General features: G+C 36.7%; 1 protein-coding gene across 6 annotated transcripts in view; it reads left to right on the top strand.

Moving 5' to 3' along the window:
* The window catches only part of CFAP96 (cilia and flagella associated protein 96), a 54666-nt gene that overhangs the window by 3897 nt on the left and 35376 nt on the right, over positions 1-15393 (top strand). For 2 of the 6 annotated variants that reach the window (XM_021007663.2, XM_021007657.2), the window contains exon 2: positions 8541-8738. In XM_021007663.2, coding sequence (XP_020863322.1) covers positions 8639-8738 — 100 coding nt within the window. In that variant the 5' untranslated portion in view covers positions 8541-8638. The other 4 variants (XM_078148516.1, XM_021007659.2, XM_021007658.2 and 1 more) reach the window with 4 other exon arrangements.

The raw sequence follows: 15393 nt of genomic DNA, 5'->3' as shown, positions 1-15393 counted from the left end.
TATTTGTTGGTTAGTTAGAAATCAGGTACAGTGAAGCCAGAGTCCTTAGTTTCTTGCTGTTAGTTTCTTGAAAAAATACAAATCTCATTCATTTAACACAACTAGTTATTAAAAGGAAGTATTTTAATACAATTTTTCTTTTTCAGTATTCAGCAAACATGGTCAGTAGAAAGGAACACCCTTATTTATTCAGCCTAATTAATGTAAGGGTAGCCCAGGTGGGGCATTTTTGTTCTTTAGATGAGATGTAGTCTCTGTCCAAATGGGGTTTGCAATCCAATAGTACTGTTTCTGGAGTGAGAGCTCCAACCTCTGACTTTGTATGGTTGTTCAGTCACACCTGACTCTTTGTGACCCCATGTTGTGCTATGGCACAACAAACCCTGCTATCCTCCACTATTTCGCAAAGTCTGTTCAAGTTCATGTTCGTTGTTTCCATGACACACTATCTATCTCATCCTTTGCCATTCCCCCCCCCTTTTTTTTTTGCCTTCTATGTTTTTCAACATCAGGGCCTTTTCCAGTGAGTCCTGTATTTTCTTTGTGGCCAAAGTATTTAACTTCAGTTTCAATGTTTTACCTTCCAGTAATCTTCTTCTGGTCCAAGGGACTCTCAAAAGTCTTCTTTAGCGCCACAGTTTGAAAGCATCGATTCTGTGGTGTTCAGCTTTCCTTATAGTCCAACTCTCACAGCCATACATTATTTTTGGAAGAATCATAGCTTTGTCTCTCATAGTGGAGGGGAAACAGGGGAAGGTGAGAGGGAATGAGGGAATCTTATTCTCATAGGATTTGGCTTAAGGAGAGAATAACATATACATTCAATTGGGTATGGAAGTCTGTCTTAGCCTACAGGAAAATAGGGGGAGAAGGGGACAAGAGAGCAGGGGGGTGACAGAGAGGAGGGCAGATTGGGAAAGAGGGTAATCAGAAGCAAATACTTCTGAGGAGGGACAGGATCAAAAGAAAGAATAGAATAAATGGGAGGGCAGGATAGGATTAAGGGAAATAGAGTTAGTTTTTCACAACATGTCTACTAAGGAAGTGTTTTGCATAACTGCACATGTACAACCTATATTGAGTTGCCTTTTCAATGAGGGTGGGTGGGGAGGGAGGAAGGGAGAAAATTTGGAGCTCAAAGTTTTAAAAACACGTTTTACAATAAATGGTATCACATGCAACTGGGAAATAAGAAATACAGGAAATGGGGTACAGAAGTCTATCCTGCTCTACAGGAAAATAGAAGGGGAAGGGGATAAGAGAAGGGAGGGGGGAGAGATAGAAGAGAAGGCAGACCAGTGGAAGGGGTATTCAGAATGCATGCCATCTTGGGGTGGGGGGAGGGGTGAGAAATTTGGAACTCAAAAACTTGTGGAAGTGACTATTGAAAACTAAAAATAAATAAATTTATATTAAAGTAAAACAAACAAAAATAGTAGCTACCTCACAAAGGTATTGGAAAGGACAGGTGAGATAATGTATATTAAAAAGTGCTTTGTAAGCCTTAAAGTGACATATGATTATAGTAATAGTCAAATATTACTATTTATATTATGTTTTTGTGCTCCTGTGCACATATCTGTAATTATATAGATTATTGAATCGTAGGATGTCAGAGCTAAAAAGAATCTTAGTTCACATGTGACCTCCTCATGTGACAGTTAATAAAAGCACATCTGTTTGTCTGAAAAAAAAAAAAGAATTATAGCTTTGCCTATACAGATAGCAAGATGATGTCTCTGCTTTTTACTATGCCGTACAGATTTGCCATAGCTTTTCTCCGAAGGACCAAGCGTCTTTTAATTTCGTGGCTGCATTTGCTGTCTGCAATGATTTTTTGAGCCCAGGAATACAAAATCTGACAATGCTTCCATTTCTTTTCTCTCTGTTTGCCAGGAAGTGATGGGACCAGTTGCCAAGATCTCAAGAGGCTTCTTAACTCTTCTTCACTTTCTGCCATGAGAATGGTATCATCGGCATATCTGAGATGGTTAATAGTTCTCCCAGCAACCTTAATTCTGGCTTTTGATTTGTCCAGCCTGGCATTCTGCAGGATGTCCTCTGAATCTATGTTAAACAAATAGGATGACAGTACACAGCTTTGGTGTACTCCTTTTCCAATCTTGAACCAGTCATTCCGTGTTCTGTTCTGACTGTTGCTTCTTGGCCTGCATACAGATTCCTCAGGAGACAAGTGAGATGATCTGGTACTCTCATCTCTTTGAATACTTGCCACCTTTTGTTGTGATTCATGTAGTCAGAGGCTTTAGGGTAATCTCTTAATAGCAGGAGTGGTGGTGGAACTCTCTTGCTTTCTCCATAATCCAGTGAATGTTGGCAATTTGGTCTCTGGCTCCTCTGCGTTTTTGAAAACAAGCTTGTTCTTCTGGTAATTCTCAATTCACATACTACTGAAGCCTAGCTTGCAGAATCTTAAGTGTAACCTTGCTGGTGTGTGAAATGAGTGCAATTGTTTGATAATTTGAACATTTCTTGGCCTTGCTATTCTTTAGGATTGAGGCATAAACTGATCTATTCCAGTCCAGTGGCCACTCCTGAGTTTTCCAAATGTGCTGGCATGTTGAGTGCAGGACTTTTAACAGCATCATCTTTTGTTTGTTTGTTTATTTGTTTGGGTTTTTTTTTGGTGAGGCAGTCAGGGTTAAGTGACTTGCCCAGGGTCACACAGCTAGTTAAGTGTCAAATGTCTGAGTCTGGATTTGAACTCAGGTCCTCCTGAATCCAGGGACAATGGTCTATCCATTGTGCCACCTAGCTGCCCCAGCATCATCTTTTAGGGTTTTAAATAGCTCAGCTGGAATTCCATCACTTCCACTAGCCTTATTGTTAGCCATGCTTCCTAAGGCCTATTTGATTTCATTGTCTAGGATGTCTGGCTGTAGATTAGTAACCACACCATTGTGGCTACTGGTGATGTTAAGATCTTTCTAGTGTAGTTCTTTTGTGTATTCTTGCCACCCCTTCTTAATCTCTTCTGCTTCGTTAAGTCTCTACCATTTTTGTCTTATATCGTGCCCATTTTTGCATGAAATGTTCCCTTGGTATCTCTAAGTTTCTTAATTTTTTTTAAATGAGTATTTTATTTTTTCCCCAATTACATATAAAAACAGTTTTTAAAATTAGTTATTTAAAAATTTTGAGTTTCAAATCCTCTCTCCCTCCCTTCCCCCTATAAGACAGTAAGCAATTTGACATAGGTTATACATGCACTCATGTAAAACATTTCCATATGTATGTTATGAAAGAAAATAGACCAAAAAACCCCCATAAAAATAAATGTTTCCATCTTCACTCAGGCTCCATCATTTCTTTCTCTGGAGGTGGATAGCATTTTTCATCAGGAGTTTTTGGGAATTGTCTTGAATCATTGTATTGCTGAGATTAGCTAAGTCATTCACAGTTGATCATCATAAATATTGCAGTTACTGTATACAGTGTTCTCCTGGTTCTGCTCATTTCACTTTGCGTTAGTTTTCCAGGTTTTTCTGAAATCATCCTGCTCATCACTTCTTATAGCACATAGTACAATTTCTTATGGTACAGTAGTATTCCATTACAATCATATACCAAAACTTGTTCAGCCATTTCCCAATTGATGGACATCCCCTCAATTTCCAATATTTTGCCACCAAAGAAAAGGCTGCTAGGAATATTTTTGCACATGCAGGTTCTTTTCCCTTTTTAAAAACCTCTTTGGGATACAGACCTAGTAGTGGCATTGCTGGGTCAAAGGGTATGTGTGGCTTGAAAGCCTTTTGAGTATACTTCCAGTATACTCTTCCAGTTGCTGTCCAAAATGGTTGGATCAGTTCACAGCTCTATCAGTAGTGTATTAGTGTCCTAATTTTCCCACATCTCCAACATTCATATTTTCCTTTTCTGTCATATTAGCCAATCTGATAGATGTGAGTTGTTACCTCAGAGTTGTTTTAATTTGCATTTCTCTAATCTCTAGTGATTTAGAGCATTTTAGCTTTGATTTCTTCATCTGCTTGTTCATATCTTTTGACCATTTATCAATTGGGGAATGACTTGTATTCTTCTAAATTTGACACTGTTCTCTATATATTTGGACATCTCTGATTTTCTTGATGCAGTGGATAGAATGCTGGGCCTGGAGTCATCTTCTTGAGTTCAATTCTGGCTTTGGACACTTATTAGCTGTGTGACCCTGGGCAAATCACTTAACCCTGTTTGCTTCAGTTTCTTCATCTGTAAAATGATCTGGAGAAGAAAATAGCAAACCACTCCAGTATCTTTGCCAAGAAAGTCCCAAATGGGGTCCTAAGTCAGACACGACCAAAATGAGTCAACAACAGAAATTTTCTTGAAGAGATCTTTTGTCTTTCCTCTTTTATTGTTGCCTTCTATTTCCTTGCATTGCTCATTTAAGAAAGCTTTTTTTTATCCTTGTTATTCTCTGGAATTCTGCATTCAGTTGGGTATATCTTCCCTTTTCTCCTTTCCCTTTTGCTTTCCTTCTTTCCTCAGCTATTTGTAGAGACTCATCAGACAGCTATTTTGCTTTCTTGTTCTTCTTTTTCTTTAAGATGCTTTTTGTTGCTGCCTCCACAGTATCGCCAGCTTTTGTCCATAGTTCTTTAGGCATTCTGTTTACCAGATCCAATCCCTTAAATCTAGTTATCACCTCCACTTCATATTCATAAGGGATATTATTTAGGTCATAGCTAAGTCTGATAGTTTTCTTTACTTTCTTCAATTCCAGTCTAAATTTTGTAATACGAAGCTCACGATCTGAGCCACAGTCAGCTCCAGATCTTGTTTTAACTGACTGCATAGATTATCTCTACCTTTGGCTGTAAATGTATATATAATCAGTCTGATTTCTCTATTGACCATATGGTGGTGTCCACGTGTAGAGTCCCTTTTTGCGTTGTTGAAAAAGAGTGTTTGCTATGACCGGTGAGTTATCTTGACAAAAGTTTTTTAGTCTTTGACCTGCTTCATTTTGTACTCCAAGGCCAAACTTGCTGTTACTCCAGTTCTCTTGTCATTCCCTACTTTAGCATTTCGATCTCCTATAATGAATGTGACATCTTTTTTTTTTTGGTGATGTTGAATGGTTTGCCTTGGATTTGAGTAGATATCATTCAGTCATTTTTGAGATTATACTCCATCCAGTACTGCTTTTCTCACCTTTTTATTGACTATGAGGGCTACTCCATTTCTTCTAAGGGATTTTTGCCCACAGTATTGTATGTAGTGATCACCTGAATTAAATTAATCCATTCAAGTTCGTTGACACCCAAGATGTTGATATTTAATCTTTCCCTCTCCTATTGGATCACATCCAGTTTATCTTGGTTCATAGGTCTTACATTCTAGGTTTCTAACCAGTGTTGATCTTTATAGCATCACACTTTCCTCTTGTCATCAGACACATCTGCAGCTGAGCTTCCTGTCGACTTTGGCCCAGCCACTTCATTAGTACTGGAGCTACTTGTATTTGTCCTCTGCTCTTCCGCACTGGCGTACTGGACACTTTCCAACCTCCTCTTCCAGTGTTGTCCCTTTCATTGTTTTAATACTGTGCATGGGGTTTTCTTGGCAAAGATACTAGAGTGGTTTGTAATTTCCTTTTCCAGGATCACCTTTGGTCAGAACTCTCCCCTGTGCTCTGTCTGTTCTTGGGTTGCCCTTCGTGGCATAGCTCATAGTTTCGTTCAGCTATGCAAGCCCCTCCGCTATGACAAGGCAGTGATCCAGGAGGGGAATCAACCTCTGACAATTTATTTATTTTTAGTTTTCAACATTCACTTCCATAAGTTTCTGAGTTTTAAATTTTCTCCCTTCCACTCCCCCCACCCCCAACAAGATGATGTGCAATCTGGTATAGACTCTTAGACAGTTATATTAAGTGTATTTTCCCATTAGTCATGATGTAAAGAACAATTAGAATGGGAGAAACCATGAGAATGAAGCAGTAAAACAAAACAACAAAGGAAAAGGAGAGCAAATAGTATGCTTCTATCTGCATTTAGACTACATAGTTCTTTTCTGGTTGTGAAAAGCAGTTTCCATTGTGAGTCTTTTGAAGTTGTCTTAGGTTCTTACATTGCTGTGAAGAGCCAAGTCTGTCAAAGTCAGTCATTGCACAGTGTGGCTGTTACTGTGTACAGTGTTCTCATGGTTCTGCTCATTTTACTCTGTATCAGTTCATGTAAGTCTTTCCAGGTTTTTTTGAAGTCTGCCTGCTCATCGTTTATAATAGCACAATAGTGTTCCATTACATTCATATACCACAACTTGTTCAGCCATTCACCAATTGATGCACATCCCCTCAATTTTCCATTATTTGCCACCACAAAAAGAGCTGCTATAAATATTTTTGTACATGTGGGTCCTTTTCCTGTTTTTATGCCCTCTTTGGGAGACAGACCTAGAAGTGGTATTTGCTAGGTCAAAGGGTATGCACCATTTTATAGCCCTTTGGGCATAGTTCCAAATTGCCCTCCAGAATGGTTGGATCATTTCACAACTCCACCAATAATGCATTAGCGTTCCAATTTTCCCATATCTCCAACATTTATCATTTTTGCTGTTTTGTCACGTTACTCAATCTGATAAATGTAGTGTGGTACCTCGAGTCGTTTTGATTTGAATTTCTCTAATCAGTAATGATTTAGAACATTTTTTCATATGACTATAGATAGCTTTAGTTTCTTCCTCTGGAAACTACCTGTTCATATCCTTTGACCATTTATCAATTGGGGAATGACTTGTATTCTTATAAATTTGATTCATTTCTCTATATATTTTAGAAATGAGGCCTTTATCAGAGACACTAGTTGTAAAAATCCTTTCCCAGTTTTCTGATTCCGTCCTAATCTTGGATGTATTTGCTTTGTGCAAAAACTTTTCAATTTAATGTAATCAAAATTATCTATATTGCTTTTCATAATGTTCTCTATCTCATGTTTGGTCATAAATTCTTCCGTTTTCCATAGATGTGAAAGGTAAACTATTTCTTGCTCTTCTAGTTTGCTTATACTATCAGTCTTTATATCTAAATTATGTACCCATTTCAACTTTATCTTGGTATAGGGTGTAAGATGTTGGTCTATGCCCAGTTTCTGCCATACATTTTTCCAATTTTCCCAGCAGTTTTTGCTAAATAGTGATTTCTTATCCCAGAAGCTGGAGTCTTATCAAATAGTAGATTAGTATAGTCATTGACTGTAGTGTCTTACATACCTAACCTATTCCACCGATCTACCACTCTCTTTCTTAGGTGACTCTTACAGTTAATACCTGGCAGCTAGAGGTACAGTAAATAGAGTGTGGAATTTGGGATTAGGAACACCTGAGTTTAAATCCTGTCACAGAATTATATTCACAGTCTGTGATTAAGTCCTTTTCTAGCTTGATAGCATTGACCAAAGCTTATACACCACTGGCATAATCTTTGTTACCCCATTTGTTACCTATTTCCCTTTGATATACATTAACATTGTGTCCTCACAACTACCCTGTGAGATAGGTAATGTATGTATAATAATAATATGTATTTATTTATATAATATAATACAGTATATAATATTATATATTATTTTATAACATAAATAATATTATTATATGATATATAATATTATAATTTATATAGCATTTTAAGGTTTGCAAAATGCTTTACAAATATCGTCTCATTTGATCCTCACATGAACCATGCCACAATGAAGTATCAGATGACTTTGTAGGGAGAACTTTGTTTTTTATATATATATATATATATATATATATATTTTTTTTTTTTTAATCCTAAATTTAAATATAACAACATGTATTGTTCATTGTATATTCATGAAAATTACTACTTTGTGTTGAATTCTTATATAAATCAAAATAATAATTTTTTCTTTACTAAGGTAGCTGATTATGTGGTTAAGATTTTGGAGGAAGCAGCAAGGTGTAATGGACAGAGCACTGGACTTGGAGTTAGGAAGATATGAGTTCAAATCCTGCCTCTGACACTTACTGGCTGCGTGACCCTGCATAAGCTACTTAACCTCTGCCTGCCTCAACTTCCTTATCTGTATTATGAGGGAGTTAAACTAGATATTCTCTGTAGTCCCTTCCATGATTTTGATCCATGATTTTGAAATGTTCCTTTAGCTTGTTATAAGATGCTAATTATGTACAAATGATGTTAAGATAATTATATTATATACTTACACATTTTAAAATGTTAAATTTGAGACAGCAGATTTAGTCACGTCTCTGTGCCCATCAGCATGTTAAGTGGCAAGCCAAAAGGAAGAGCAATAGATTAGCTTTCATTTATTATTCCTTCCCTGAGGATTTTCTGCAAATACCCCTCCCCCTCAACTTTCGCTTTAAGGAAGCAAAAAGCAAGCTCTCTTTTGAAAACAAGTTGGAGATTATTGTTTGTAACAAAGAGTACATTATTATTATGATCAAACCTATCAGGATGAAAATATCTTTTTAATCAAAATTTGAATTTCACTAAATAATAACCATTTCCCCTTTAAATTTTGTTTCAGATATTATCAATACATTAGGCATTTTACATAACAGAACTAAGCCTAAGAAACTTTTAAACTTCCTAGAATAGAGGACATCATTACCACAAGAAGCAATCATGCCTGGAGAAGGAGGAAAATCAGATATGGACCGAATTGGCCTGTTTAGTGAAATGGAGTATATTACTATTGGGGACAAATATGTGTCACCATATAATCGTAAGTATATTTTATTTCATTCATTGTTAAATAACTGGTATTTTTTTTTTACATAAAAGTTTCAGATTTAATGGTTGAGGTTAAGAATAATAAATGTTTTAAACTAGCACTGTCAAACTCAAACAGAAATGGAGGCCATTAAACCATACATAAGAATCCCTGTAGATCACATATTGACTTAGAAAACTGCATATTAACATTATCTGTGTTCTGTTATATTTTTATTTATTTTGTTAAAGATTTTCCAATTATATTTTAATTTGGTTGTAAAGGTACTTGGGAGTGTTATGGGCAGCATTTGGCCTGTGGCCCACGTGTTTTGTGCCTCTAACAAATATTCACACAAATTAACAAGTATTTTAGAGAATATGTTCTAATGTTGTTTAAGCTTAAGACCTGAAAGAGTGGGGCTGTTTTATTGTTACCCATTTCCCTTTGATATACATTAACATTGTGTCCTCACAACTATCCTGTGAGATAGGTAATGTATGTATAATAATAATATATATTTAGTAATATAATATATAATATAATATAATATAATATATTATTTTATAACATAAATAACATTATATGATATATCATATTATAATTTATATAGCTTTTAAGGTTTGCAAAATGCTTTACAAATATTGTCTCATTTGATCCTCACACGAACCATGCAATAGTTATTATCCCCATTTTACAGATGAGGAAACTAAGGCAAACAGAGGTTCAGTGACTTGTCCAAGGTCACCCAGCTGGCAGGTGTTTGAGGCTGGATTTGAACTTGAGTCCTCCTGACCCCAGGCCTGGTGCTCTGTCTACTGAGTTGCCCAGCTGCCTATGTTATCAGCCCATATTAGAAATGAGAAACCTAGACCTGAAAGATGTTAAGCACCTTGCCCCTATCACAGAGTTAAGAAGCCACAGAAGAGGAATTTGACTGGAAGTCTCCCCTAACTCCAGGTTCCAGACTCTTGCTATTGGCAGCATTCTGTTGCAGTTCAATAGGAAAAGCCCATTGAGAACTGAGAGCCTCTAGAAATGACCTTGGTTGTCAAGCTGAGTGCTTTAATCATTAAAGAGATAAAAACTGATATTAGTCACCATAAAGCAATAATTAGTGTTGCTCTGATTAAGGGTTGAATGGCTTCAAGATCTGATTGTGTCCATTACTGGTACAGAGAAGGAAAAACAAAACTGGAGAATTAGAGTTGGATGGAGACTGCAATCACAGAATCAGAGTCTTCAAAATGAAAAGGTCCAGGGGCAGCTAAATGGAGCAGTGGATGGAGCACCGGCCCTGGATTCAGGAGGACCTGCGTTCAAATGTGGCCTCAAATACTTCACACTTACTAGTTGTGTGACCCTGGGCAAGTCACTTCACTCCATTGCCTCACAAAAAAAAAAAGAGAGAAAAAAGGCCCACAGCGGCCAACAAGTCCAATCCATGCCCACAAAAGGATGCCCAGTATAACAAGCCCACCAGCTGGCCATCCAGCCTCCACTTGAAGACCTTCAGGAAGGCAGAGCTCACTATCCCCCTAGGCAGCCCATGCCACTTTTTGGACAGCTCTAATGGTTAGGAAGTTTTTTTTTCCTTGCTGTCAAGCCTAAATTTTCCTCATTGTAACTTCTGCCCTTTGCTCCCTGTTGCTCCTGATTGTTCTCTGGGGGCCAGTCAGAAAAAAATCTAATCTCTCTTCTATGTAGCAGTCCTTCAAATACTCAAAGGCAGCTAACATGTTCCCCCCAAGGCTTCTGTCCTGCAGAGTAAACATCCCCAGGCTCTTCATTGATATTGGGCTTAAGGCCTTTCACCATGTCCTCTTCTAGACATTCTTTGTTTTATCAATGCCTTTCCTGAACTTTAGTACACCGAGATGAACACAATATTCTGATGTGGTCTGATGAGGGCAAATTACAAGAGGGACTGTGATTTCCCTGTTCCTAAAAGATGTACAAGGTCATTTGGCCAAAGAGCTCATCTTCTTTGCCACCCACATTACGTGGCTTACTCCTCTTGAGATTGCAGTGCAGTAAAGTCCCCAGATATTTTTCAAAGGACTGTCTAACTATGCTTCTTAATTTCTGTACTTTTTGAAGTTAATTTTTTGAGCCCAAGTATATGGTTTTATCTCTGTTGAATTCTTTCTGGAACCTTTGTTCTATTGTTAACAAACTGTCCCTTATTTTAGACTTGTGTCTGCCATGCTATTTAGCCTTTAGGACTCTTTCCCATCTCTTCCCATTCATTTTCTATACAAATCCACCAGACATGCTGATGGCATTCTTACAGATCTCTTGACATGGACCAATGGAACATGCAGGATAGGGTAGTAGAGATGAACAATAGAGATGATTTATGTAAACAACTGTTAACACTACCTATAACTATTATTTTATTGTTCTGAATCTCAAAACTGACAAAGATAAAATGGAAAAGGGTTAATTTCATTAGTGAATATTAATGGAAATGGTAAATAAAATATTTGCAAATCAAATGCAGAAATATATTTTAAAATTACTTTTTATGATGAGCTATGATTTATACCAGAAATCTAAGGATGGCTTTCAATTTTAGGAAAATAATTAGTACAATAAATCCTGTTGAGAAATACCTCAAGACAGCCATGCTAATTCACAGCTGGTGGAGCTGTGAATTTGTCCATTGAGTCTGAAAACCGTTTGGAATTATGTGAGAAAAGTTACTAATTTGGCCAGAGCCAAGAAGGTAGAGTAGCAAGAAATTCAGCTGCTCTCCCCCTCATAATTCCTCTTTCAAACAGATCTAGAAAACATATCAGTCTGAATCTTGATCAGGAAATCTAAGAAAAAAATCAATGAGACATTTTTTTAGCCCAGGTTGGCATAGGGAGTCAGAAAGGTCTGTGGACACTGGGGACAACAGCCAGAAATGGCCACAAGGAATATTCCAGTGAAAGGGAAGACTGTGCTTCTAGCCTTGTTTGCAGTTCACAGGAATGACAGTGCAGGAATCACAGACCTAAGGAAGCATGCAATTCTGTCACTCTGAACCAGCAAAGCTTCTCATAGAGTTTCTCATAGTCTGTTCTTGCTCAGAGATAGATCCATGCCATGAACTTGCAGAACTCAGACCAGGGGGCAGCAATCAGACTTTGCTCTACAACAGACCACTTTTAGGGTATGAAACCTTATAGGTCCTCAACCTGAGCTGTTCCTGAGATTCTGGAATAACATAATACTCAGTACCCCCCAAAAAGCAGCAGCAGGATGAGTCCAGACCTTCCCTCCAGAAGTGTGCAGAGCCTGGCAGAGCCTTCAGGTTTGAAGTTAGGAAGTAGGTTAGAAGAATGAGCAAACAAAAAAGGAATCAAATAAGGTTCAATAATGACAGAGTTGCTCAAGACACAAACTCAGAAGAACATCTACAGACAAAGCCTTAAAGAAAAGTATAAGTTGTGCACAACTCCAACTGGAATTGCAGGAAGAGATAAAGGAAAAGGTTGTTTTTTTTTTCTTTTTTTAAGATTTAAATCATTGGTGTCAAACTCAAATAGAATCAGATCCCTGATATGCATATTGACTTAGAAAATAAGTTAAAATTATCTATGTTGTACTGCATTTTTATTTTGTTAAACATTTCCCAATTACATTAAAATATTTTTTTATTCATTTTGAACTTAAATATATAAAGATAAAAAAAGAACATTTCCATGTACACAGCACAACATAAAAAGAAGATTCACCATAAAACCATGAATTCAAACACTGTTTTTTAAAAACTGTATAAGTACTACAAATTGTTTTCAAAGCTACTGTGCTTTCTGTGTTTCCTTCTGTATTTTGTTTTCTGCTGTACACTTTTTATATTTTTTCCCTCCTTCCTCTCCCTGCCCTAGAAATGGCTACCATTACACACACACACACACACACACACACACACACACACACACGTATATAAAACCATACTGTATGTATTTCTGTTTATTGGTTATTGCTCTGGAGGCAGATAACATCTTCCTTCATAGGTTCTTTGTAGTTGATTTGAGTATTTATTATACTCAAAATGACTTAGTTGTTCTTAAAACAATATTGCTGTTACAGTATACAACATTCTCTTGGTTCTGCTCATTTCACTCTTCATTATTTCGTGCAATCTTTCTATGTTTTTCTAAAATCAACTCTTATCGCACAATAATATTCCACCACAATTATTCCCCAGTTGACAGGTGTCCCTGTTCTTTGCCACCACAAAGAGAGTTGCTATAAACATTTAAGAACATATAGGTTCTTTCCCTTTTTCTCTAATCATCTTGGGAAACAGACTTAATAATGGCATTGCGGGGTCAAAGGGTAGACAGTTTAATACAGGCATAATTCCATATTGCTCTCCAAAATGATTGGATTAGTTCACAGTTCCACCAACAGTGGATGTGTCTCAATTTTTCTACATCCTCTCCAACATTTGTTGCTTTCCCCTTCTGTCATTTTAGTCAATCTGTTAAGTGTAAAATGATATCTCAAGGTTGTTTTAATTTGCATTTCCCTGATCAATAATGATTTAGAGTATTTTTTCCATGTGACAATAAATCATTTTGATTTCTTCATTGGAAAACTGCCTGCTCATATCCTTTGATCATTTATCAATTGGGGGATCTCAATTAGGTTTTAATCTGGTGAGCCTGCATTTGACACCTCTGATTTAAATAATGTTTTTATCAATTAAATAAGAGTACTAGAAGAATAAATATTGGAAAAGATAAGAGTTATAGAACAAAGAATTGGAAAGGGAATTAACAGCTTGATAAAAGAGGTGCAAAAACTTGCCTAAGTAACAAACTCCCTAAAAATTATAATGGACCAAATAGAAGTCAATGATTGCATGAGAAACACAAAGTATTACAGCCAAAAGACTTTTAAAAAATAGAAGAAAAAGTATCTCGTAGCAAAAACAACTGATGTGGAAAACATACTGAAAAAAATTTAATTAGACTGCCTGTATGCCATCACCAAAAAAAGGGGGAAAAGCCTATACATCCTATTTAAAAAAAAAACCAACTATAAAAGTGCCCGTATCTCTTAGAACTAAAGGACAAAGTAAAAATAGAAAAATCCACTGCTCGCTTCTTGAAAGAAATCCCAAATTAAAACTCCTAGGAACATCATAACCAAAGTTCAGAGCTTTCAGGTCAAAGAAAAATTGCTGCAAGCATCCAGAAAGAAAAATGTATTCAGGTATTGAGGCACCGTAGTTAGGATCACACAAGATTTACCAGCTACCACAATTAAGGAACAGAAAACTTGGAATACGTTATTCCAGAAAGCAAAGGATATGAGCAACAACAACTTAGCCAGGAGAAAAATGAACCTTTAATGTAATTGAAGATTTCCAGGCATTCCTGATGAAAAGATTACAGCTTCATGGAAACTTTATGGTACAAACACAGGCAAACATTCATGAGCAGGCGTAAAGGACTAAACAAGGATAAAGTGCTTACATTATAATGTGAAGAAATGATACATGTGCCTTGTGAACCGTATTCTCGTCAGGGATCATTAAGGGGGTCTAATTAGATAAGGCTTGGAAGTGGTTCTGTTATGTCCTGATAATCTTAAAAGAACAATGGAAAAGGATGGGGAGAGGAATATACTTGTAGGGGAGAAGAAGAGAGAAGATGGGGAACATCTCAAAATTAGAATGCACAAATAGAAGTCTACGAAAACAGAGAAAGGGGTCAGGGAAGCAGGTGACATTTGAACCTTACTCTCATCTGAACTATTCAGAGCGGGAGAGGAATACATAAACACAAGTTGGATACAAAAATACATTTCACTGAACAGAGAAATAGGAGGGAAAGGGGAGAAAAGCGGGGAAGTAGGGAACAGAAAGAATAGATTAAAGGAGGTACTGGTCCTGAGCAAAACAGATCTAAGGATGTATAAAAATATAGCATCTTCTTTTTCAGTGGCAAAGAATTGGATACTGAGGGAGTGCCCACCAACTGAATGTCTGAACAAGTTGTTGTGTATCAGTTTAACAGAATACATTACAGTTTAATAGAATAAGTATTTCTTATCATGTAAGAAATGATGAAGGGGTTTTTTTTAGGCAAACCTGGGAAGACTTGTATGAACTGGTACAGAGAGAGGCAAGCAGAACCAGGAAAACAGTTTATATATAAAGTTACAACAATATGATAAAGATAAAAAATTTGAAAGACTTTGGAATTTTGATCAGCAGAATAACCAACCATGGATATCACAGAACTCATGAAGAAATATGGTACCTACCTCCCAAGAGAGAGGTGTAAACTCAGACTGAAGATTGAGATGAATTTTTTTGATCATGGCTTTTGTGGGAATTGATTTTACTTGATTGTAGATATTTGTAACAGTGGTTTTTTTTTTTCCCATTTGGGTTGGGGGGAAGGAGGGAGAAAAGGCAGATTTTTATTAATTAAAAATATAATTTTGAAAAATATTACTAAATTGTTTGTACCATTTGATCCAAATGCTGAATTTCTATTCAGCCAATCAACAAGGATTTTATAATGCCAGCAAGCCAAAATATCAAAATATTATGTACCAAAATGTTAACAGCATCATTTCTAATAGTAGTAATAATAATATCTACCATTTGTATAGTACTACCATGTGCCAGGCGTTGTGCTAAGTGCTTTACAAAGAT

This window comes from Phascolarctos cinereus, unplaced genomic scaffold, assembly GCF_003287225.1.
Source record: "Phascolarctos cinereus isolate Bilbo 61053 unplaced genomic scaffold, phaCin_HiC Scaffold_9;HRSCAF=440, whole genome shotgun sequence".
In the NCBI taxonomy this organism is placed as follows: domain Eukaryota; kingdom Metazoa; phylum Chordata; class Mammalia; order Diprotodontia; family Phascolarctidae; genus Phascolarctos; species Phascolarctos cinereus.
This window is presented reverse-complemented; position numbering and strand designations above follow the sequence as displayed.